The sequence below is a fragment of the Struthio camelus genome, chromosome 3 (genome assembly GCF_040807025.1).
Source record: "Struthio camelus isolate bStrCam1 chromosome 3, bStrCam1.hap1, whole genome shotgun sequence".
Lineage (NCBI taxonomy): Eukaryota > Metazoa > Chordata > Aves > Struthioniformes > Struthionidae > Struthio > Struthio camelus.
The window spans coordinates 80,814,505-80,840,450 of record NC_090944.1 but is presented as its reverse complement, the minus strand read 5'-3'; the positions used below and the strand labels follow the sequence as shown (position 1 = coordinate 80,840,450).

General features: G+C 38.8%; 1 protein-coding gene across 8 annotated transcripts in view; it reads right to left on the bottom strand.

The window, feature by feature from the left end:
* Positions 1-25,946, bottom strand: part of SYNE1 (spectrin repeat containing nuclear envelope protein 1) — a 324,712-nt gene that overhangs the window by 12,712 nt on the left and 286,054 nt on the right. For all 8 annotated transcript variants that reach the window (XM_068938684.1, XM_068938685.1, XM_068938687.1 and 5 more), the window contains 10 exons: positions 19,140-19,302; positions 14,951-15,138; positions 12,554-12,704; positions 9,049-9,231; positions 8,490-8,627; positions 7,568-7,759; positions 6,341-6,671; positions 3,291-3,433; positions 2,250-2,376; positions 983-1,194 (listed from right to left, as the gene is read on the bottom strand). In XM_068938684.1, coding sequence (XP_068794785.1) covers positions 983-1,194; positions 2,250-2,376; positions 3,291-3,433; positions 6,341-6,671; positions 7,568-7,759; positions 8,490-8,627; positions 9,049-9,231; positions 12,554-12,704; positions 14,951-15,138; positions 19,140-19,302 — 1,828 coding nt within the window. The remainder of the gene's footprint in view (positions 1-982; positions 1,195-2,249; positions 2,377-3,290; positions 3,434-6,340; positions 6,672-7,567; positions 7,760-8,489; positions 8,628-9,048; positions 9,232-12,553; positions 12,705-14,950; positions 15,139-19,139; positions 19,303-25,946) is intronic.

Sequence of the window (25,946 nt, the reverse complement as noted above, 5' to 3'; positions counted from 1 at the left end):
ACTCTGATTTGCTTACATTGGAAGCCACAAAAGAAACCCCACCTCTTTTGGTTTGGAGGGTACTAATGGGCTTTCCAAGAGCGGGTGAGATAAGAACAGGATTCTTATGAAATGTCCCCTTTTCCACCTAGTTTACAGCATTTACTTAAAAGTCCCATGTCACAGTGACCTTTGTACTACTTATGGCAGCTATATTTGGATTCCAGCAAAGATCAGCATTAATATGCTTTAGATGGATCACTGCCGGAAACAGTGTTTACTGTCTGTCCACCTCATTCCTAGCATGGAGCACAGTGCATTTTGACATTGGCTCCACGTTTTGTGCCTAAGGTTATAAGATGCTAATAACTGAATGTGAAGTTGTGGAGCATCACATTTGGAGACCTCGTAGCAGTAAAGTATACAGGAGATATTATAACAGCAGTGTTCAGGCCATGCTGCATCTGAGATGACAGAAAAAGAGAAGGGAATGTTGCAAAGGACACCAAATTCTTTCTACTCATAAAGCAGACGTTGTAGTACATGACATCAGCGGGTAGGCTATAGCTTTTTTTGGGCGCTCTCTCTCTCTCTCTCTCCTTCCTTCACACAAAGTAGTACATCCCAGTGATTCATTTATTTTAAAAGAGCAATACAAGTTTCTCTGGAAGAAATTTTATTTAAACTGGCCTTTCCCCCCCGCTCCCGCTTTCATTTGCTGACCTCAGCAATTATCAGTGCATTCTGGAATTATAGTTGGCATAGAATTACTATTTCAAAAATTCATTTGGATTCTGTAGTAAACGCTGGCGGTATACTTTTCTGCCAACAACGTGACTTATAAAATCACTTTCCCAGTTGCTTTCTTCAGTTATTAGCTGTAGTCCGCTACGTGGGGCATGGAGCAAACCAGCTGCACCTATGGGGGCTACCTCTCTTACATGTGTTGCGCTGAGGTCTGTTTATAAGGTAACTCATGAGGGAGGGAAAAATAAAATCTCACTTTCAGTTTTTTAATCCTGAGCTCAATAGTTTGTATGTCAGTGCTGAGATCAAGACGGCAGAGTTTCTCCAGCTCCTCTTCAGTTTCTCCTAACCAAGCCCAAATGCTATTAAGGTCGGAATTGAACTGCTGCCATTGCTGAAGGTTCTGCTTCATTCTCAGCTCCTTGCTTAGAGCTTGGGCCTGGATTAATTCCCATCGGTCAATTACACCTGGAAAAATAAACACAAAATTCAACAAAAGAAAAAATTAATGAGCCACACAAACAATTGCATCTGTTGAATGCTGTGCAAGACAAAGAAAATCTCCTTAAAACCCAGAAAGCTCAAAACCACCAAACACCATGCTGAAAACTAAGTTTGAAGAGTGAGACTTTGGATAGAAAGAATGAAGGATCTGAATAAGTGACCAGACAGCAGGCAATTTTATCACTTTCTAATGTCAGATTACTATGACTTTACAGAAATAACTTGACAATTATTTGATACATAAGGGTCTTTAGAACAGGTTGTATTGGTATAAAGACATAATAAATTAGTATAAACGCACACTGGACATGGAATCTGAAGATGTCTAAATAGCCACACGTTTATTATTTTCATTAGCATTTGTATCTATTATAATTTAATATTCACACCTCACTACATTTGCCTAGGCTACCATTGCTGCATTAGAGAAATACTGACTTTAAACAGAGAAAAGCAGGAACTATTTCTTCTAGCTATCTATCTGGAAACACTATGGCTTGCAGAAGGACAAGTTATACCACCCCCTCAACTTTAAATCAAAAAAAACAAATGATCTAAGAATAAAATAGGCAGCATATCTAACCAAGGTGAAAATGGAGACCTTGCCTTTGTAGTCTCTGGTAGAAATCCATGCTTTTACAGCGCAATCACCTGTTCTGCAGCAGGTGCTTAAAATTCATCGGCTGAATACCAAAACGTTTTGCATCTACAGGGACTTACCCAAAGGCTTAGGGTTATGTCTCATGATATGAAGAAGTTCTTAAAATGGACTTGTATGCCCAATGCCTTTATACGGCATATACAAGGAATACTAACTGATTTATACGTAACGATCTAATAGATGTTAAACAGAACATGGTAACAGACATAGTCATTCTCTCCACACCCATATGGAAGAGGAAAAGGCTGGTAAATATATACAGCCGTAAATAATATACCAGGTGCTTTCTCAGAACAGCAATGCACATGCTTGCCGATTTTCACAACTGCTTTCCATGAAAGAACTAGATGTTACTTACCAGCTGTTTGTGTTTCAGTACTGTTCAGGTTAATGAGTCCAGATAACTTTTCTTCTTCCTCCTTTAGTTTATATCCAAGCCTTTTTACTGAGTCTATGCTTCCACTGCACTCACCTAGTAGCTTCATCTGTGTTAAAATAAGAAACAAAAAAGACCACCTCAACATGCACTGCACAGGATTAATGCGATTTCCAGAAATTTCCAAAAGTAGACCAAGTGTGAAGGTAAAGTCTACTACTTTAACAGTCTGCACTGCTACTAACACCAAAATCTATATGGAAGCTTAAAGCATAAGTTCAAACTAAATGGAAATAATTTGATTGCCACTGTACCAAGATGCTGCTGGGAACAGCGGGAATGAAAGAATGGGCATCTGTAGGTAACATTTATTCTAAACACGATACTACAAGAAAAGACACTAGAAGATGTGATAAAGCATATTAACAGTAGCGTGAAAATGTTATCTTGCCTCCGAGCACCTAATCTTTCAATTCTTTCAGGAATGAAATGTTTAGAATCATTTATAGAGCGGCTTTCTTTCCAGAAAACGTCGCTGAGAAAGATTTTTAATCATGGATTCCCTATATGCAACCTTGGTTACATGATGTGTGTTTGTAATCCATCAGTAAAACAAATACTGTGCATCACGCTATAAAACCTGCTCTTAAAAGCAGAGGAATTTAAACAAGGATGATCATCTTTAAAGGGATCAAAAATGTGTCTGTGAGAAAGTCCTTTTGGACATCTGCAAAAATGTAACAGGAAAATAAACTCCCTAGAGTCATGTTCCTGTAATCTTACGCTATTGTAAACACGCTAATAACATAAACAACAATATCATGTGATTAAGGGTAGCAACTATGTGAGTAAGTCTGAGGAGCAATAATATCTAATTGCTTTGTTGCAATGGCTATATTTCTTTCAAAAGCAAATCTAAGCTTGGAATACTGATTTGACTTGTGCTCCAAAATACATCACCATGCCTAAGAACAGTGATTTTTAGTTCTGTCAGGGTGTGATGAGACTCAAGCACACACGCACATATCCTTTGTAACTGGAATCCAGCTCTGGTCCTGTAGGTGTTTTGCTGCGGATGATGTTTTCTGTTTGCTGTATTTGGAAACGGCTGGTGTCTAAGGCCTTGTCCAGCTGTCGGATATGTGTTTCCAGGGCACCAGGCTCTCCTATACCAAAAACAAAAGCAGTGACTGACACTCGAGTTTTCCAGAATTTTTTACCTTTTGCACAGGCAGAACAAATACCAGAACCAAACCAGCACTACCATGATTAGACAGTAAAGAACAAGTGGGCTTGTGGCAGTATGAGTGGGACAATGTCAAAGCAAACTGATAATTAATTACATTAGAGGGTGTTAGCAACCTTCCAGAGCACAGATGATTATACCAAAGAACATGCTATCAAAGACCCCAGAGTTTCAAACAGGCTTGCAACCTATTCTGAAGGGACATTTTCCCCCCGAGAATGCCTGCTCTCTCTAAGGGGCACAGTTCTTGGCAAACTGTGTGCTACCCTCACACAGCATGGAGAGGGCATTGCCTCTTTTCGATTCAAACACTCTCTGGTAACTCTGTATTATGAAGTCCTGTCCCATGATCTGCGTTAAAATTTGATTTCTCCTTCTTATTTCTCTTTGCATTACTTCTTCGCACTACACAGAGTAGAATTTTGATCTACATGAAAGGATTCTATTTCTATAACATTTTGAAGAAAAAAAAGCATTATATAAATGATAAGTGATACCGTTACAATTATATCCTCAAGATCCAAAGATGGCTGGACATCTTGAAGGCCCACAGCAAGTACTCCACAACTGATTTAGGGAACTATACTAAACAGCAAAAGTTATAGTGTTTTTCCAGTTCAGACAAAAACAGTGCTTAGATATCTGCAAGATACATTGTGGGCTCATTACACTGTATTCATCCAAGTAGTTTGGAACTCATACCGATGTTTTTGAAGCAGGATAAATTTGCATTTTTTTAATAGAGATTAAGTGAATTCTGTGATGTGAATTAGATATAGCCTGTTCTGACCTGAGGCAGGATACAAACACATGATCACTTTTATCTGTATTCTGTCACTCTATGCCTGATTTGAATTTGTTTATAAAGACATATTTGAAAACATGCACAGACAGGAGGATCTTTTCGTCCAGCTGATGACAGAAAATAGTGCCTGTTGGGTGTTAATCTTTTATCATACCAAAAAACCCCAAAATGGATGGAGTAAATTATTGAACATTGCCTTTCTCTCACTACTTCCAAGATTTTCACAAGTCAGGAATCGATACACATTTTCTATATAGACTGCTATACATGATGCTCTTAAAAACGCCCTCTTAACCAAATCAGTCATAACATTATTTCACAACACTCATTTGGAGAAGAAATAAAAACAGACAGTGAAACTGAGGTCTCAGAGATTTTAAAATGTTTGACATTTCAGTTTTGCAATTACATCACTATTTCAAAGAGGAAAACTGCGATATCATGAGAGAAGGTATTTGTAAAAGCATCTAATCTCTCTGAATGCGTCTTCTCACAAATGAAACAGTAGGTTTAATCTTCTTTAAAAATGCAAGCAACTTGAAAAAAAAATCCTTCTTCCAATATGAAAGACTAGGATAAAGACTTTGGACTACAATGCCTCACCTTAGCATTGTTATTGTTTTAAGATCTTGGAACAACAACCAGCCCAAAGGTTTACAACTAAATTATAACTCAAGCTGTGGCTGTGAAAAAAAAAGCAAATATGAACAATTAGGCTTTGCTCCGTATCTCTTCTGTCTGCCTTAATCTTTAGGAACCACTCTTCTCTCAGAGAAGTAACAAAGTATTGAGTACTGTTAAGGTACTCCAGAGAATAGATGCCAATTTGAGTAAAGTACTGATCAGCTTAGTGTAGTTAGCCAAGGTGCGAGGGCATCTTAGCCAGTACTTTAAAACTCAATATTTCATCCATGCACCTAATAATACCTTTAAGTATAGTAGTAAAGCAGGATATTTCTACATTTACAGCCCAATGCCATTGCATAAGAAATATTTATCTTGTAAGCTGTGAAAAGTATAGCGGATGCAAAGAGAAAGATGGTATGCTTGTGCACTGTGTTATTTGCATCTGGCTACGCTTAGTCTTTTTTGATGCCTACTGGAGATATTTCAGAGTGTATTTTCTGTGAGTATTGCACAGGCACCAAGAATTTCAGGGATCTCTACGCTTGAAAAAATAAAAAGACAGTCTAAGTTGACAGCTCAGCAACGGCGGTCTCCTCACAAAGGGAGTCCTTTTCCTTGGAAGGAATATATAAATGGTTCTAATAGCAAATATCCTTCTTGGAGAAGTACAAAGGATGAAGAGCGAAACACAGAGAGCCTACTAAAAAGAGCCTTAAAATCCAAGAAAATCTGACTCTCTTCAGAATAAAGTAATGACCTGAAAACTAAAAGACAGCCATGAGATCAGAGTGTGATATACCAGTAAGTCTTCCTGCATTTGTGCACTTTCACTTGCTAAGATTTATTACACAAAGCATACACATTTAACAAGGATTTCCGTCTTCCTAGGAGAGCAAGACCAGGGGTATCCTACCTCAAGCTAAACTCACAGCTGCCGGAACACTGGAGTCTTGCCCGGGTAAGGAATGAGTTAAGATTTACTTAAGCAGTTCATGATTTGCTCTTGTTTGTGGGTCTCATCCCCCAAAATTTATTCATTCCTTTGTTCCACGCTTCTGGCTATATCCGATAGTTTCTTCTAGTCAGAATAATGCATTAGGCATTGCTGTTACAGATGACATGTCCCATCTGGCAGACCGCAGGCACAGAGACAGAGCCAATTCCCTGTCATATCACATATGCCTCTGTGATATTCCAAGGCTGCAGTCATCCAGGAATCTCCAGCACTTTTTCTAAGGCCAGAAGGCCAGTGGGATCACTTGGGGAAAGCTATTTAAGATCTTCAGGGGCTATTTAAAATATTTTTCCATGAGCAACTTGGCAAAGTGGTCACACAAGCAACATTTGCTTTTTTTTGTTGAGAGAGAACAGGACATCATAGACTTTGCCACCTACCTGCTACACCAGCTGCTCCTCCAAGGTAGAAGTCTTTGTCTTGTCCTTCTTCTTCCTCAGAGTGCAGTGCCCGTGAAACAGCTGTTTCCAAGTCTCGACTGAGGTCGTAGTCATGATCCCACTCCAGGGGGATGGAGTCCACGCTTGCAGGGGTATCCCGCCCTGATCGCTCGCTTCTCACGGGCTGGGCGAGGGGCAGCGAGAGGTTGGAGGAACGCTGCGGAGAGAGAATGCTGTCCGCAGATTTGTCACGCCAGTGTATGTCAGAGAGATCTGCTGATTCATCCAGATCCACCTCTCTGTCGGAGAGGTCATGTTCGTCATCAGTCAGCTAGAAGCGTAATGCAAACAGAACCGATCAACGCAACGTGCAGAAGCGCTGCATGCTCAGCTGGGGTCAATGAAATAAAAGTGCCACTAAATAACAGTGAAAGTGATGGGCTTTCCATTTGGTACCCTTCTTTTGCCCTTCTCTTTCCTTATTTTCAGAGGCAGTAAAAAAAAATCCAATAACAGAACAAGTAAGAACGCAATGTCAGCTTATCCTAACTACTTAAGGCACTGCTTAGTCTCACATGAAGCAAACGTATCCAGACCTTTTACTCATGCCACTTGCAGTGCAGACAATGACTTAGAGAAAACTGTGGAAGCAAGTCACAGGAAGCCTAAGTGACCTTTATCGTGATCATTTATATTCTTTCACAATATGAAAAACTTGGGTTTTGCTCCTTTCCTGCAGTGGGATTTGTGCTACCAAAAAACATTTTGCTCTCACATCTTTGGCTGTGGGTTCAGCTCTGCAGACAAAGATCTGTCAGTTCTGCAAGGAGAGAATCACTTTAGCATTTTTGTTTTTTAAATAAAACAGAACTCAATAGTCTGCTAATGAAACTATCTGACAGAGCAGGGAAATGTTCTTATCACTATTACTGCACTGTCACCCTTATTAATAAAGCTTATGAATCTCCAATGTGCATAGATTTCCATGATGATTTACTAAAATTCCAGATCTGGTGAATTTGCTCCCTGAACAGGACATAAATAGCATGTAATGAAGGGAGGCAGATGGTCAAGGTTACAACAAAATTAAAACCACAGAATTTTTTGGAAAGTTTAGAAGTCTCTTATTAGTTCACTCCAACATCTTTCTCTCTCCTAATTCTCAGGTTTGTAAAACGACAATAAAAGAAACAAACAAAAAATATGTATGTATGGAAGTTTACACACAGGAAGGCGGATCAGTTTCTTGTGGTAGCGTTCCACACGACCAAAGACCTCTTGACAGTAACGACGCAGCTCATCTAGTTCTTCTTCAATGACCGCTGCGTCCATAGGCTCACTTTTCTCAATGAGCTGCTCACCCTGCACAATTATCTGCTCAATTTTGTTGTTGTTCAGCGAAATTTCTTGCTGGAAAGCCTGTATAAAAAAGCCAAAGCTTTATCAATGAAATCAATATTAAAACAACCTAAGTTATCAAGAGTGCAAGTCTTAGTATTTTTCAGCAAGAATGATGCGGGTAACAAACAGGAATGGTTCCAAATATTCTGGCAAGAGCAATAATCGGAAAATAAATTTAGCATTCCTTAACCAGCCTTTCTAGTCAAAAACAGTGAAACTAGATGGTTTACCATCTCATTCCTCACTTGTTGCATTTGGAAAGAAAACCCTTCTCTAAACAAGCCATGTCCATGACCAAACGTCTACAATGGACAAAGATGCTAAAGCTAACACACTGGAATTTTGGATAACATAACGTGTTTCACATTTCACCTTTTCCTATCCAAATAACACATTTTTTTTTGAGGCAGAAATGATTGACAAATATAGAAACTTTATGTGCTGGGATAGTGGAGGCTTGATGTTAATAGCTTTTATTGACATTTCCTCTTTTAATCAGGGAATGGAGACCGTCACCTTTGCTTTTTGAAAATATGTCACAGCAGAAAGCTCTCTTACTCTGGCAGAAAAGGACCTTTTGGAACCTAGCATACCCTAAAAGTTTGGGGGGTAAAGCCTCAGCCTGCGAGTAAGGAATTGTACCAGGCTGCATTTTTGCATGATGTCTCTTATATTCTTTTCTGACCCCATTAGTGTTTTCATCCCTTCTCTCCTCCCTCCTCCATTTTCTGTCCAATCATTTCTTTACCTTAAGTTGCTTTATCTTTGCTTGGACATCACATTCTGAGAAATGTTCAATGTTGGTCAGCTGCAGGTCCATCTCTGTTAGCCATACCAGGATGTTGTCACGTGCTGTCTCAAACTCCTCACGTTGGCCAATAAAATGCTGAGAGGAAAAAATAAGGGACATGAAATGATCAGACAAACCAAAACACCCCAGAAACAGTGGTTCTCTGAAGAAACAGTTTTCATGTCCTTCACATCTAATCTGAAATCAGTACACCTTCTTCTTTCATCTCCTCCATGCGTTCTAAGGTTCCCTTTTCAGTAACACTGCCTCCAGCTGCAACTAGCAGATCTGTGAAAGTTATCTTTTAAGAAGGACGGTGTTCGAGGTCCCTGGACGTGTCCTTACAGACTTCATATTTTGACTGCTTCAGACAAAGTGAGCAGATAAGCTCCCTTCCTCTTTCGAATACAGGAAACCCCTCAAGAAACTGCAAATATACTGAAGCTGAATCTCCTGGACTACTGGTCATTCATAAACTATAGCACTGAAAGCAAAAGGCTTGAAAATGGAAAAATACTTTTAGCCTGCGCAGGATGGAAGTAACTCGCTTTTGTAGGTTGTCCCATCTCTGGTTTCCTTCGTGGACCATCTGCTTGAGGCTGCAATCAGAGTCAGTGCGGTTCTCTCGGGCCAAGCGGCGATATTGTTTATTAATCAGTTCCAGCTGAGTCAGACTTTCATGCACCTGTCTCTGGAAAGCCTAAAAGAGGATCAATAAAAGACACCATTAGACTTTTCCTGACTGAACTCAGGAAACATGCAGCCTCTCCCTGTATCTTGATTCTACTTTTACATCCAGAGCAGTGTTAGCTGATCTCCTGGAGATAAACGGACTTCAGCAGGGATGCAGGTACCTATGAAGAGTTATCTGATTGAAAGGCTCCCTTCTGATTAGAATGAGTCAAAAAGAAAAAACAAGTTTACAACATGAACACAGTTCATTAAGTGACATACTACAACAAGGATATCTGTTACAATGACTAAAAACACCAGAAAAAAGAGAGAGCGGCCTCTCTGCTCAATCTTATGTCTTTGTATTTGAGAATGGGAACACAAACAATGAACTACGAAACCGACTGAAAAAATAAAAGAAAGCCAAGATTCCTGTGGTTTCATTGGATTTCCCTACACATACTAAATCTGCTATAGTACAAACACTAAGTAGATTTAAGAAACTGAACTGCTTATTCTGAGACTTCCAGAAAAATATGAAAAATGGTGTTGAAGGAATCATCCCTTTATCTTTGGTATGCTGGTATACAAGTAAGTTCTATCTTAACAAAATATTCATGGAAAGAAAATTTCACTAATATCCATACCAGCTTATGTCCGGGCAAGTGTTTGTGCCATGCACTTTCAGTGCCTCCTCTATTGTTACAAAAGTCTCAGCTATTCAACTGGGGAGCAGAAACAATAGGTGACTTAGCCCATCATTTTAATGCTGTGACTAGCAATCACAAATTAAGGTAGAGAAAGCATGCTGTAAGGGAGTTCACCGAATTAATCTCTTCAAAAACTTATTTCTGAACCATTTTTCAAAAAGTACTTGTTCCTACGTTGTCACAGGAACAGGAAAACAAACATTCAAACAAAGGAGACTATTTAACCAGATCTCTTTATAATACAAAAGTGATAAAAAGGTGAATAGTTTTTGGTTCCCATTGTAGTTGTGTAAATTTGCTCTCTCATGTTGCTCACATTGTATATAAATAAACAGTCCCTCCCAAAACTAGACACTACCCTTGATAAGGAATGGAGGAGTGTGATAGACTTCTGCATAGAAATTATCGTTAAGCTATCAGCAAATAAGATTTCTATATAAACACCATATACTATTCCTATTGTGCTAGTCAAAGTTAAAAATGAAATAAGCATATTTCTGCCACAAGAGCAGAGACGAAACAGAAGAGGCAGTATGAAAGAAGGAATATATCAAAGCCTGCAAGCTCCTCTCAGTACAGCTATTCTCTGTTTAAACGCCAATTAGATTGGAGATGAGGCAACCAACAAGGAGCAACTGAGTTCGCAATTGGACTGAAATCCTCAACAGAACTGACTTCAGTTAAAATTGCGCAGGAAAAAAAAAAGGAGAGGGAGAATTCTTAAATCAGACATACAAATATGACTTTGTATTTACTAGGAACATGAATCTACAAGTGTGCAGTTTTACAGTTGTTGTTTCACCTGTTACCAAGCTTTGTCCAGCAAAAGAACAGTTGCACATATGTTTTCCAGTTTTACAGTTCAACTACACAGGAAATCATTTTTTGCTTTCCTCCCTGTAACCTCTCCTCATTTGTCCGTACTACTGGAGTGGACAGCAGTTGGAATGTGTACAGTGAAATCAATGACAGGCATCTCTGACCTTCATGCTCAATAAGAGAAAGGCTCTAACACAGTTTCTTGTTCTCAATTATTATTTTTTTATTCAATTGAGGATACGGAGGGGAAAATAAAATCAGGAAAAAAAAAGCTGAGTTAAAACAGAAAACTACCAAACCACTTCAGTTAGTATGTGCAGTCAGCCCTAACTTTAACAGTGAATTTGGTGAACTCCACTGATTTTGAACACCAGAACAGTTGTGATTTCCATTCCTGCTTTCTGGTAGTTGTAGAAAGTATGTACTCTTTCCCCCCAAAAAGAAAAGCAGAACCAAACTACATGCAAAGCAGCCTCTGGAAAGGCTGCTAAACTCTTCTCTTTACAGATAGTTCTGCTGACACTATGTAGGCAGTAAAAATTCCATGAGCCTGCAGGAAAGGGAAGGTCAACATAAAAAGCAAGAAAGCACATTCAATGAAACAGGCTTCGGGCAAAGTCAGGTCAGCTGTGAAAATTAAAGACAGCCAAGATATTTTTGGTACTGTTTCCCATACAGTAACTCACTAAACAGGAGATCAGATCCTGACCACTGAATGAAGGGACCAGGGGAAGAAGATCTGAGACAGCGTGTTCAGGGCCACGAAGCAAACATCAATTTTCTATGGCAGTTTTCTACCTCACCCTAATTAAGAAGTCTGGCAGTGTTTAACAATAAAACCTGGCCAGTACATTCAGAAATGTGGATGTCAATAATAAAAGTTGAATCTGGCTAAGGTGTTCCAGGGCTCCACAGTTTATGTTTTTGATTTAACTGTTAGACCAAAAACGATTAACTGGTCTTAGATATTGTTTAAAAATTGCAGTTCTTCCTCACAGCAAATACTTTACAGCATCTGACTGTTTACAGAATTCTCTAAACAATGCCCATGACTTGTTCTCTTCCTGTAGAATTTTTTTTCTCTTCCCTTTTGACATTCTCCTTGCAAATCTGAAGTTGAACAGAACATATGCAACTGTGATTGACCACGCAAGGAACGTGTGTGCGCATTCTACACACGCATATCCCATTGTAATGATGTGACTAGCATCACATTGTAGTTAACGCAATGGAGTTATGCAATGTACTGCTAAGCACTGACTGAAGTCAACAACTTGTCAGTTTTCAAACATACACTTAACTTTTAAGTCACGGAGGACACCGTGTGGACATAGAACAACACTTGCACGTACACGCATTTCTAGGATCAGGCTCTAAAGTGGGGATATCGTATATACTACAGAAAAAGGTAAAGCAATGGTTTCAGAGTATTACATATAGAAGTAAAGGGATGAAATCACAGCAAAGGCAAAAACGTGTGACGTGCATACGAAAGGACGTGTGCTCAAGGGAGACTTATAAAGGTTATGGAGTACCTACTCACTGGGCATATTTAAAAGCTGCAGAAGAAAGAAGACTGAGAAATGTAACTTTGGTGAACAAATGGCACATGAGAATGGGCTGATGTATTAGTGTTTTCAGTTTCTACCTTCCACTGCTCCTTTGTCCTAAAAACCTGCCAGTGAGGGCAGCTGTAAAGTCATCAACTCCAATACAGTAATGTAGTATCTCTGCTGACTGACTTATGTATGGGAAGGAAGAACACCAGCTGGCTGCTGTAATGTGATCAGCAGATATTAAATTTCAAATATTATAAGTCACCTCAAATTTCTTTAGTTCTTCCTTAGCAACCGTGTAAAGCACACCAGAGGAGCTCGGGAAAGCAGCTGTCCTTTCAGAGATTTTTAGCCAGTCTTCAAATCTAGAGTAGTCATCCAAAAACTTTTGCCATAGACGCCACGTCTCTTCAATTCTGCAATAGATAATGGAAAATGAGGGAATGCTTGGACTGAAGGCCAGCTGACCTACCATACTTTAACTTATAATCTGCAATAGCAGACCAGCACTGCACCAAACAATAACTGGCTCTTAACTTAACTCAAACAGCAGGGTTGATAAACAGACAGCAGAAAAGGCTGTCTCATTCCAGAGTGAGCTGGAATAAGATGATGGCAAGTTTTAAAAGCATGCTGCAAATCTAATTTCGGAACCAGTATAAAAGGAACATTATAAGCACGCAATAGGAGCTCTAAAAATCTAAGTGTATGCTAAATAACTTCAGAAATGCAGTCCAGTATAGGTAGCTAAGCAAATATTTTAGAGATGAGGAATTCCACACTACCTACAGCTACAGAAGCTTTTCTTACAGAAAACTAAAGATGCTGCAGCATATATTTTAAACATGAACATTTTTTTTGTATTCACCAAGTAGTAAAATGCTATCTCTCACTATAAACTTTTTTATTAAAAAAAAGTCCATTTTTTCTCTTCATATAAACAATTTGCCTTCAGTTGGTAATGTAAAAACAACGGTGGACTCTTGATTCTGAAATTAAATTGACTAAATACTGAGACTGCAAAATTCTAGCAATTTCAACACCACTTCATTCAAAATAACGTTACCTTACTTGTGGCAGATTGTGTTACAGCAGGACTTTGTCTTTTAAACACAGAGGACATTTTCCCAAATCTTAAACATGTAGGCCTGAAAGGCACCTGATCCGCTCAGTACTTTGAGGTAGAATTTATACTTTATTGATGGTATATTCTCAAATCTAATCTCATGATAGGGATTTCACTGGCCTACAATACCTTGTTCCAGGGCTTAAGCCGTCTGTACTTCTTAAAGTTTTTCTGTGGATGACTGTTTCTAGTATAATAAAAATCTAAAGTACTGATAGTTACTCAATTAGTTTACTGATACAAATCAATTAATAGCATAATGTGTACACTACAAGAAAGTAAAATAGAGACCACTTCAATGCACTGTTTCACATTAACTTAAAGTAATTCTGAATTCATTTGTTGAAGACATAAGATATGAAGAGCCTATACACTTTTGAGACATAATGTGTCTAAGATAGAAATTATAAAAAGTATTTATGTATAAATGTCATAAAAATTACAATAGCAATACTACTAAATTATTTAAATACAGAAAGCTGTGGATATAAATTAGCACAGTTTATAAGCAACAAATTACATGCCTAAGATTAAGAAAACCCTTCCGAGATGCATCCTTAAGAGCATCCCACAAAACCAAAGGCCATATGAAGTTTAACACAGCCTTTTGAAAGGTCATATACTTTACCTACGTAACTGTTTAAACATCATAGAAATCAGATTCATAACTTAAAAAGATACAGAAAAGATCTCCATGAATATAGAAGTTCAAACAACTACTTGAACATGTATTACTGGTTGACACAGAGTATACAGCACTGGCCCAAGGAAGCCTCATTTTTCTGGCTATAAAATTAAGCCATGTTATTCTAGATGGGGATAGAAAGTAATTGATCTTTGTCTTCTCATTGTGTTGCTACACTTCCATCCAGGATTTCCAGACAATCTTCTGGATATAATGGTCTGAGCATGTGCAGTAAAGTTTAACTATACCCAAGATGCACAAGCACAACTGCCCACACTTGGTCAGTAAAGCTAAGGTGGGCTGAGTCGGAGATTCTAGACAAGTGTTCAAAGTCTTAAAATTCTTCGTAATCCAAATTTTCAGACAAAAGAGAAACTGTTTAGGAACATTAGGTGCATAAAAGCCCTAACATCCAGAATGACATTTCACTCATTCAATAATTTATTTTCCTCATCAGGCTCAGTGGTTCTAGGCTAAACCTAAGTGTTTCAACTTTCTGTTTTAGGTCATGTTTTCGAAAACTCCTGTAGTCACTGCCTCCTCCGAACTTTCTCCAGTTTCTCTCTCATTACGTCTATGAAGCAGCATGAACAAGACATTATTCCATCTAAAGCCTCACAGGAGTAGAATACGACAACTGACATCTCTACCTTGTATAAAGGCACTTGTTAATGCAACCCAAAATTTCATTTTTTTCTTCTGTAGCATGCTAACTATCGTGTTTTATTCAATGTATGATCTTTTCTGACCGTCAGACCCTTTATTTTAGTACTGCAGTCCTACTGCGTACTTCCCACGCTGTGTTTTTGCCCATGGAAAAAAATATTTGCTTGCAGGCACTGTAGACTTACTTAAGTCGTCTTTCCATTGACATTGCACAAATGTTCCTCCACCTTCTGTCCAGATTCCGCGTGGCCTGCTGGATAGAGTCACACTCTGCTTCTGTGGCACAGGCATCGCAGTCGTGAAGAAGCACTTCACACAGATTGAGAACAGATGCCACTCCAGTGCTGTGCTTCTCTATATCCCTCTGAAGTTCCTGCAGTTTAAGAAATTAATTCTTAAGAGAAACTGCAAAGCATGCATGTATGCAAAAGCATTTCTCTTTAACTTATTCAAAACAAAATTTAATGAGGTTATAAACAGGAAAAAAAAAATCAGATGAATATGTATTAAGAGACTACATCTGCGCAAGTGGTGTTGCAATGTTACCAACAAGGCTAGGAGAACGTTGCAGCATGCACAGCTCCCCCAGGACCTATGAACACCAGAACATCACCTGGTATTACCTGTCAGAGCTCTACACATTCAGCTGAGAATCTTTCCCACAGATTTAATCCAAATCACCCTGAAATGGTGGAATTATTCCCTGCCCTTTCTCTTTATCACAGAGAATGTAAAACAGAAGTTAGGAAGAGAAGTGTGTCGAGAAAAAATGTCCTTCTCTACTGCAGGCATTTGGCAAAGGTACCCTTCCTGAGCCTACTCTTTCCCACATAAGCTAGCTGCACAGTGGCACGTTCAGCATGAGGCCAGCAGCGGCACATGTCCAACAGTGCATCTTCAGCAGGAGACTGTTCTTCCTTCAGTTTTCCAATTTTACAATGTTTTCACTGGAAATAGAAAGGGAGACTCAGAACAGCTGAAGAAAACTCATTTTATCTTAGCACTTATCACGTGTGCTCAGTATTACTTCTCAAGTCAGTTTCTTGGTTGATATGGCTTATTCTGCACTGATGCCAATGTCTCATCTTGAAAGAACATTTCAGCTTCTGTTTTGAACTACAGGTTTACACACAGACAAACCGTAAAAGTAACTGGCTCCTTCTGTTGGAAAAGTGCAAGGAAAAGAAAACCTGCTTGACTTCTGACTACATTTGCAATGAATCATCAGAATATTAGATGGACAAATTAGGATGGACACACATATGGCTAAAACAACATAATCCCAATAGTGACAGAGAAGCATTAATGTCGTCACACAAAAAAGTGAGAGATCATATCCAGAATACTATGGTAACTTCTAGTTCCGGTGAAGAGAAGAGCTACTAGGATTATCAGAGATGGACATGTTTATTCAGGAGAACAAGAACTTGGATAGTGTAAGGCTGAGTAGAGATAAACTGCTCTTTAGAATTGTATTAGTGAAATAAAGGATGGCATACAAGAGAAACTACAGTGTCAAAAAGGGAAGAACAAGTATGAATTGGTCATGGGTCTACCTAAGTTTAAGTTGTAACTAGAGGAACTTTTCTAACAATTAGCAACATGAAGTTCCTGCCTTCCAGCTGGAAATGAGATCTAAATACAGAGTCTAAAAAATGTCCTTCGAAATGTAGCTAACTAGTTTTGAAATGGAGCTAGCTCAACTTAAATCAAACATTTAATTGTTTGTGATAACAGACAGGGATTGGACTCAATTACTCAAGTGATCCATTTCCTCTTCTCATCTATAAAACAGAAGGGATATTTTGCTGAGACCACTGAGTGGAAAACCGTAGTATTTTCTTCTTCAGTGCTGGCTGAAAGAGTACTTTTCACTTGCATGCAAAGTACTCTTTCACCATGATGTCCAAGAGCTTATTCTTCTTTCTCTCCATTCTGAGATATTATGTAAAGATAGGCACTATAAATAGAAGCAATATTCTTTGAAAAACACTCCAGATAGCTATGACACTTGAGGTTAAGCAAGTTCAGGTAACATAATCTTCTCTGTACTATTTTGGAGTAGAGTCGTACGTAATGAGAACTGCAAAGTTTGTGGTCTGGAGGATTCCTAAGCACTAAACTCTTCTACCACCTACAGGATCTTTCTACGAATGATGTCTACAATGCTTTTTCTCCATAGCCTTGCATTTTTTTCCCCTAACTTCTTTAACTTTCCATGTTTATTAGATAACAATCAGCCTTTTGGTTAGTTCACACAAGAAGCGTCGCTTTTATGCATTGCTGTCTCTCACATACAGCTTTTTTTCTTGATCATCCCAAAAACAAGTACCATTCTTTTTCACATTTCAAGTTGTAGTAGATTTGGAGAGTAAATAAACAAGTAATCCTTGAAATGCAGCTGCCATGCTAGGAAAATGCTGCAGTGAGGTTACAGTAACTTCCCCAGGATATCCAGCTTTAACTGTCTCTTTAATTTCATTACAGAGAACAGCAACTGCAGAGCTGTTTCTTGGCTGATGTGCCGGAAGTAGATGATGCTTGAAGTTACAGAAACGGGATTTGGCCCCTCTCTTTCACAATATTATATTTTTAATGTAAACTTGCACATAAAGAACCAGTAGCAGTATGAACAGGAAAGATAACATGGCTTCTGTGGAAGACCAAGCATGGAAAAGAACATACAAACATTAACAAAGAAGAGAAAAAGGGGATGAAATACTTGAAAAAGTGGTCAACATACTGCTGTTTTGAGCTGCAGCGAAGAGCGATATAGCCTCCCAGCCATAAAAACACTGGGTTTTCATACCTTAAAGGTTTGCTTATTTGTTTTACTAAGACCATGGCCTGCAGCACTATCAACATCCAGTCATTACAATGTTATATATAATGTTATATAATGTTTCCAAACATGGTATCCTCCCAGGATAAAATTCACCCCTATTTTCTGCCTTTGAAGCTCCAGCGAAATGACTTACACTTCCAGAGAGTATCACTGCATTTTGTCACTGCATGGGAATCACTGTCAGGAAAGAGCAGAAAACAGAGACACACCAGTCTCCGTGCCAGAACACATCTCCTAAGGAGGGTTTGTAACAAACTGTGGAGTGCCTGCATAGGGATACTACTAAAAAACCTCAAGTATCTAGTTTACTGTTAGCAATATTTAGCCCTACTCAGCACTTCAATGCCTCAAAACCACCACGCATTAGAAATGCTTCTTGTGTGTTATACGTTATTAACCGTGTGTAAATTGCATATAGAAGTTCGATAACCTGTTCTGCACCACCACATAGCAAATCAGTTGGGCAGTCAGAAATAACACTGAAGAGGTTCTTGGGTCTCCACCCCAGGCTCAATTTAAAAGGTAAAAATGCCAGTTTGTACACTTCATAAATTAACTATCTCCAAAGCCTTCTGGCACTCCTCTTCCCACAGATTTCTTCCTCCTCTGGAGAGAGTACTCAGGAGCAGAGCATGTAACTCGCAAACAGTGAAGGTGACACTAGCACCAGAAAGACATTCTTGCCAAGACATAACCAACAAGAGTGGAACCTGGGATGCAAAGGAGCAACAGTCCTCCCCAGCTCTGCGCTTCTAAGAAAACTACACTGGGCAGCTGACGTATGGAGTGCCCACATATTGCCTTCTATTGTAAGGATCTAATACTTTTCCACAGTCAGTGAAGCAGGCACATAATGTACTAGTGAAGTGAAACAGGAAAAAAAAAAGTATAGTAAATTTTCTTAGCTGTATTGTTAATTGTAATGCCAAAAGCTGCTTGACATAACATTTATTTGCCCCTTCCAGTGTTGACTGCTTCATTCTAGCACTGCATAAAGGCTTTGCGCACTATAAAACAAATGATTTTAACTTCACATGTATAGTTCATGCATCTTTGCATGCAAAGTGATTCTCAAACACGTTTACAAGCTGCAAAACAAAACAGAGTTAGAAAGGTTGCTAAAAACAGCCTTTTTCAAGCATGTGCAAAATTTGCCAGATCTAATAGGTGTCAGTTTTGCCTCTGGGAACAGACAATTCAAACAATCAAAAACCAAACCTCAAAGAAAAAAAAATTGCAATAGCTTGTTCAGGTTACATCTCTTGGGGCCTTACCTTACTCAGGAATGTCAAGCAGCTCCTGGTGGATTCAAAGTCGAAGCCAGCAGAAGGCTCTATAAGTGACACAGTAAGTACTACTTGCCTTGACGTTTAAAGACTTCTTCTTTGCCTCATGCCCTCTCACCACTGAGGTGGATATGGACAGCCCTAGGACACTCTTTACTTTGGTTCTCCTCACACCATCGTGTACCTGATAAGCGTGGTGACCACAGCAAGATTTTTACTCTTCTATCTCATTTTGTATTTTACCTGCTGTTCATTTAGCTTCCTTTGTATCTCCTCAGAGTTGCAACTTTCATAGACGATAGGTTTGGACAGCTCTGACTCAATGTGGGCTAGCCAAGATCTCAGGCTACTCATGTTCTTATCCAGCTGCTGCACTGCAACCAGGGTCTCCTTCAACTTCTTCACCCTGTAAGAAAAGGAAATAGGAGCGTAAGTACATCCCAAAGGATAATTTCTATATGTGTTTCAGGAGGATCCACACTAGAGAAAGAACTTAAACTGCAAGTTGTGTTCTAAAGTCTTCCTTTAATAAGTGACAAAAGTGTGTAATAGTTCTGCATTCATAGGCTCTGGCTAAGAAAAATTATCAGCTTACTAATGCCAGACAAAGTTTTCAAAGCTTCTGTACCTTCATCAGTTGAATTAAATGTTCACCTGGTGAAAAACCTGCCTTTTAAATAAACTCACACACAACAAACCCCCCAAACAATCTAAACAATTCAGTTATTTGACCAACAGAAGGCAAAAGGTCTTCTTACACCATAAAAAAATACAAGTAACAGTTAACCAGTATTAGTGGCAGAGTGCATGGGATGAACTGGGTTTTCTCATCCTGGTGATTTCTAAACATTGAACCACTTAATGGTGAGATTTGTCCTTGAATAAATAAGTTTTAGTGAGAGAACTTGAATTAAGATAACAGCATTAGAAAAGAGAGTGGGGGAAATCTGACTAACCCTTCACCCAACCTTCAATATTTTTTTTCACCTGTTTCAACTGTAAAAATGTCTTGCAGTAACTCCCTTCTTTCTACCCCTACCTTACTTAAAATATATTAGCGGATTCTGAAATTGTTTCTAATCTTTCTTTCTTCTTTTATGTACCACAAACAATTTGGAGTAATATTCCCTTTCACGCTTCTTCTTCTCTCCCACACAAGTGTTTCAATATTAGAAAGCTGGGTTGAGATGAGTGCACCTGGGATTCAAGCTAGGTTGAGAAATATAATATTGCTGGATTTGACAAACAAACAAAATGCCACCTTACTAACCCATACTTAAAACAAAACAGTGTGCATTTTCCCGTAACACTAAACAGCAAATTTATCAAGTATTTCCAAACTCAATGTAGTAGTTATAACTGGCCATTAAGAATCAAATATGGACATCCTTTCCTCACGAAAGGAAGATGCAGAAATCTTAACATAAACTTTAAAAACTTCAAGACTGTTAAATCTTTGACTTTTTCATCTCCTTCTAGATCACAGATGGTCAAACTGTAGCTCATAAGCAGCAAACGTGCTTAAGAACAGTTCAGATGCAGCTTCAATGCCAGAGTCCCATGACCAAGAGCTGCAGGTTTGTAATCTGAAAAAAAACTGGGTAATCTGAAAATATGGCTATGCAGGGACTCAAGTCAACAGAATCTGCTGAAAGCCTGCTCCACTCCAATTCCCCTTCAACAAGTTACCCTGAAACACAGCTGTGTGTTTAGTGTTGGAGAAATATCTGGAGAGCAATCTGTCTGGAGCACCACCTTCTCTCACTATGTGCTGTACACACAGTGCTGCATATGTTTGGACCAACCGAAACTTGCATGTACGGTGCAGATGGTTGGTTATCTCTCCTGGACCTCAAGTATAGCTTTTCTGTCATTGACATTAATGGCCTCTCCTGCGCTTAGATTTTTAAGGCTAGATGCTGTTGATCCTTTTGCATACGTGCTGGAGCAGGAAGGGGAACAATGAGTCATGTCAGCCCTGTGCACATGTACCACTACTCTAGCATTTGCAAGCCCAAGCTGTGGATCAGGGTTTTCTTGTTTGCAATTGTACAGTACCCTAACCTGTGTGCTGGATTTTAGCTACATTTTGTCTGCAGCACCTGCACAACTGCAAAACTTTGCACAACTGTAGGCCTGCAGCCTGTCATTTTGAAAATACCCTCTTTGCCTCAGTCAGGCTGCATGGGAATGCTTCCCTGCCAGAGCAAGAAATGACCCAGAGAGAGCTGTTTTCAGTGTCATTATCCAAGTTAGTCATGGGAAGGGAAAAAGAGAAAAGAACATATTAAAAGAAACCTCCAAACAAAACCAATGACTACTACTAAACTCTGCCCTTCCCTCAAGGATTGCTGCAATTTGTAAGTATACTTGCATCTGAATTCCAAAAAGAAAAAAAAAAAACAAAAAAGAACCCCCCGCCCCTAAATGACAATTTAGGGTTGTCATATTGTTCTCTATTTGTAGAGTCTAACACAACAGGTTCCTTGCCCAGGGTAGAAATGCAGGCAAATAAATAACTCCTTCTTGGACCGTGCTGTAGTTACTATTCTGACTCAACAGTGTTGTGCCTCTAGCTACTCTGAAAACGTATCTGCAAACAAATGATAGGTCAAATCCATCACCTCCAAAAGTTTTCGTTCTGAGTTTAAGTACGCAAGATGCCTACACTCTTCACTTCACTGAACGTTTTGCCTGCGTACAAACAACTGCATAATGTGCGTGCAGCAAAGATGTATCTTTCTCTTAAAAATATACCAGCTCAAAATCCCATCTTCCCGTGTTAATGTTAAGGACTGAAAGCTAATAAAACTAGAGACAAACTTAGAGACAAAGGTCAAATCATAAACCATCCAAGTATGTGGGATCCCTAGCCAGATGCAACTGTGACCTTTTCAGATTTCATTTACAACACTATGTTTAAAAAGTTAATTATTGTGATAATAATCTCATGCTTTTCTTGCAGCATCTGAGCGAGTGACTGCAAGAGACTTGAAATAATTCCTCTGCTTGCAAACAGAGACTCCACACTCAAAACAAAGGCTTGGACATTGTTTTAAAGCATGTACATATTTCAGGCTTGCTAAATTTTACAAACACCTAAGGCTCTATGGAGTGCTGCACTTTTGCTTGTTGACCATGCTATTGCTTCAACATTTGACCTTGCTCAGAAAGGAAAAGGCATAATTCCACTGTTTGTTTCTACAGTTTATTGAGGAAAACTCATCTGAAAGTTTAAATGAGCTTATGATACTTGCATTTCTACATTGCAGTTACCATACTCCAGCTTCCCCAACAAGGCAACGTAACTTTAAAATGTCTGTTTTACATTAAGAAAAGGCACTGGGAGGACATTTGGGAGTTGAAATTAAGTCCAAACAACTTTAATTCAACCAGTCCTACTCTAGACCGCGTTAGATTCCACTCAAACCTAAACAGGAACAGCAGTGTAAATCCCTAACAATGTATCATATAGAACTCATAGCTACTGTATTAGTCATTTAGACAGCTGGTTACTAATATTAAACTTAAAAACCAACATTGAAACAGTCAGAAAGACTATGTCAGCTACGCCTGTACAAAGCCAGTAGAAAGTAGAAAAGTACAAAAAGTCTACTTTGAATTGCAACGTTTCAAGAAACACTTATCCTATGCAACAGCACCAGTTGGACATGTCTTTCATGAACCTGAACACTGTAAAAAAAAAAGTCCATTTTAAAATCAGAATAAATATTTTATGATTAATAAAAAGTATTGTCCAAAGCGTGAACAGTACTGCCAGTTATATTTTCTCCTCAGATCAGACTGTTTCCCCTTTCAAGGAATAAATTTATAGAACCAGGAACAACAGAAACAGATACTAGAAAAGACAAGGTGAAGAAATAAAAACAGAAGTTGAATCAAAAATCCAAGAAGATGTAGGCTGAGTTCACAGCAGAGCTAAAGTACTACATGCAGCTACAAAACATTCATTCATATGTACAGGACAGACCAGTTTCGGTCTGTTAAGTCTGAAATACTTTCTATACGGTCTCTCTCCTTCTCTGCCTTTTGCTTGTAGCCATGCCCCTTTGATGACACAAACAGTGAGCAGACAAATACAAAGTCTGCTTTCTCTCATGTGTGTACCTGCTCTTATATTTAAAAACAACAGTAAAACCAGTCTAGAGTTTCTTTCAGATGGTTAAGAGATTTTCTTAGTTGTAAGTCTGTGTCAGCTACAGAAAGTTATTACAGGATCCAAAAGGACTAGCTGTAAAACAAAGTATGCTGTTATCACTCTCCGCTATTTTTAAAACTGAGCAGAAAATTGTCATTTTTAGCTACTGCAGTGATCTCTACAAAATCAGTATTTCAATTAGTTTCCCAGCAAGCCAAGACTTCAATAAGAACTGTATCAATCAAAAGGAAACAAAAACAACTGCCTGCCTTGTGATATCACAATTACAGTCTGGGAGATCTGAATCCACACTGCCGTCCTCCGCCATCCTCACAGCGCTTAAGTCCTCCGCCACCACCATGAAATTTTCCAGCATTAAAAAGAAGAACTTGCACTCCAAAAGCCTGCAAAGACTGTGCTTTGGGCAGGGGGAGGGAAGGGGACAAACTTCTCTTTGCTGGCGAGTACTGTACCGAAAATGTTCACAAGCCAAACAAGTGTTAGCAGACGTTGCTTGATAACATGAGACTGAACGGTGACAAGTGGTCATGTTTCTAAATTAAACTTGCATTCATCAACATGTGCCAGGCCTCATATCCAGGAATGTGGACCATGAGTGCTAGGGGAAGGGAGAAAAAAAACATACCACAAAGTCTTCCTTGCAAAGCCCAAGCAGTTGCGGCTACAGCACTACTTCCTGGCTGTAAACCTCTGCAACTTTTTTTGTAGATGGCCTGCATATCAGACTATGTCATCTGCAGTTTTATCTGAATGGAGGAAAATCTTCTAGGAGGGCAGAAATGGAAGAAGTCTCTTATGCAGAGATAAAACTACCTTTCTGCAGCTGTCTCTCTGCAGACCTCAGAATGGAGAGGCAATTAAACAGAAACAGAACGCGAGAAAGAAAGAGGCCTTTGCCTCTTCCAGGCAAATTATTCCAGGTGAATGGAATAATTCCACCAAACAGCATACAATTAACAGGTATGGATTCATATTGCAACCACATTACCATACTATATTACTAAAGCATTTTCATACAACACTTTCTATTAGTTCCCCGCTGCAGGAAACAAATTATTACAAAAAATACGCCAGGCAAGGGATGGCTACAGCTTTCCAGAAAAATATACAGGCTATAATAATTTATTAATGCTGCCACAGATCCGGAATATGGAAAGGTGTGTTTCAGCCTCAACAGCATTTGCTAGCTGAGTGCAGTCAAAATTCAAAATTCATGTTATATGATACATTGCAAATTTCAGCCCAGAATATCAAAACAGATACCCAGATATACAACAACACATTCTGCAGAGCCTCTGCAGTCTTTTAAAAATTAGCTTGGGGGGGTGCAAATATTTTTGTCCAGTGGGAATTACACTTTCACTACAAGCTCTCTGCACACGTTAATTAACAACTACAGGCTTTAACTGATACCAGCCTAAGCTACAGCTGAACTAGCAAAATCTCCATAACCTAGTACCCAACCTCTCCAGTGCTTATTCCTCCAACTTCAGCAATGCAACATTGAAACTTTACAAAGAGTTTTCCTTTTTTTTTTTTTTTTTTTCTTCAATAAGCTCTGGAATGGAAAGGATTATCTATTTAATAGCATACAACAATGGTAAGCAGTCTAGTCAAGTAGTCTACCTAGTTAGTGGAAGTGATCTGGGAATAAAAATAAATGAGTACTTTATACAAATTAGTATAGGCCTGAACACCCTGCTCCACGGAAACAGAACGAGAAAGTTTATAAAATGGATAACATTTCTGTTTATTCCTTCCTGCCCCCTACCCCAGTAACGCTACAGAATCCAGAAGTCTCACTTGTCTCTATACAGGGCGGTAATCTTCAATACTGCATAGACTATACTGATTTTTAGAAACGTATTTTGCCATTTGTTTATGTCATCACTTTTTACTAGAAACTTATTTAACATGTGACTTGAACATGAAGCATATTTTGTCTGAGTATCAGAAACATACACAGGTATTTCAAAAGACGCACACAAAAAAATGGCAAGTGCAGGTTATGTTCAACAGCCAGTGATGTATCACATCCTCTGAAACCAGCAGGCTCCTGGTCTGTAACGCACCACTTCCTCACTTAATGTTCTGTAAGAATTACACAGCTTTCATTACTTCAAAATGAGCCACTATAAAAGGAGCTGGAGCCAACAGAATGCTTCTGCTTACATTAAATGTACTGCTTTCAGGCTTACACATTACAGAGCAGGAATGCAATAAAGCCAAAAGAAAAGAAAAGCGCCCACTGGATGAGAAAAGAAAGCAAAATAAAATAAATCCTTTTGCTGCAAATCAGGCTAAGGTATTACTAATCCATATATTTTAAAATCACAGAATTATATAATATACAGTACCTATTCCTTATATGAAGTTGTCCACATACAAGAATGTGACAAAATTATTATCTGTAAGTGGAGGTAGGCTGTAGCACAACTCACAGCAGAAAAGTACCTAAACATAAATCAGTATCTTCATACATCAAGCAACAACTCTGCATTTCTTTAAGTAATAAAAACTGTTAAATAACATTTTTGACCTTGACTGAAAAGAATCTTTAAGCCCAATGTGCATACATCTACCTGCCCTTACTCTTCTCCATCAGTCAAAAAAAATCAGGCAGAAAAAGTAAGATTTAGCTTTGGAACTGTTTTTTTTTCTGAAAATCCAAGTCAAAACAACAAATGCAATTTTCGGATTGCTTTGCCGAGATTTAAAAAATCGCATTTGTACTCACTTTTAAGCAGGCATGTGAAGCTAAAAAGACTATATTTGAGTAAGACTCACTAAATCTGGCTGTTACCAAACCAATGTCATTCCAGTAGACGCGTGTTTTGAATTGACTCCTGAAGAAATAACGTCAGATACTG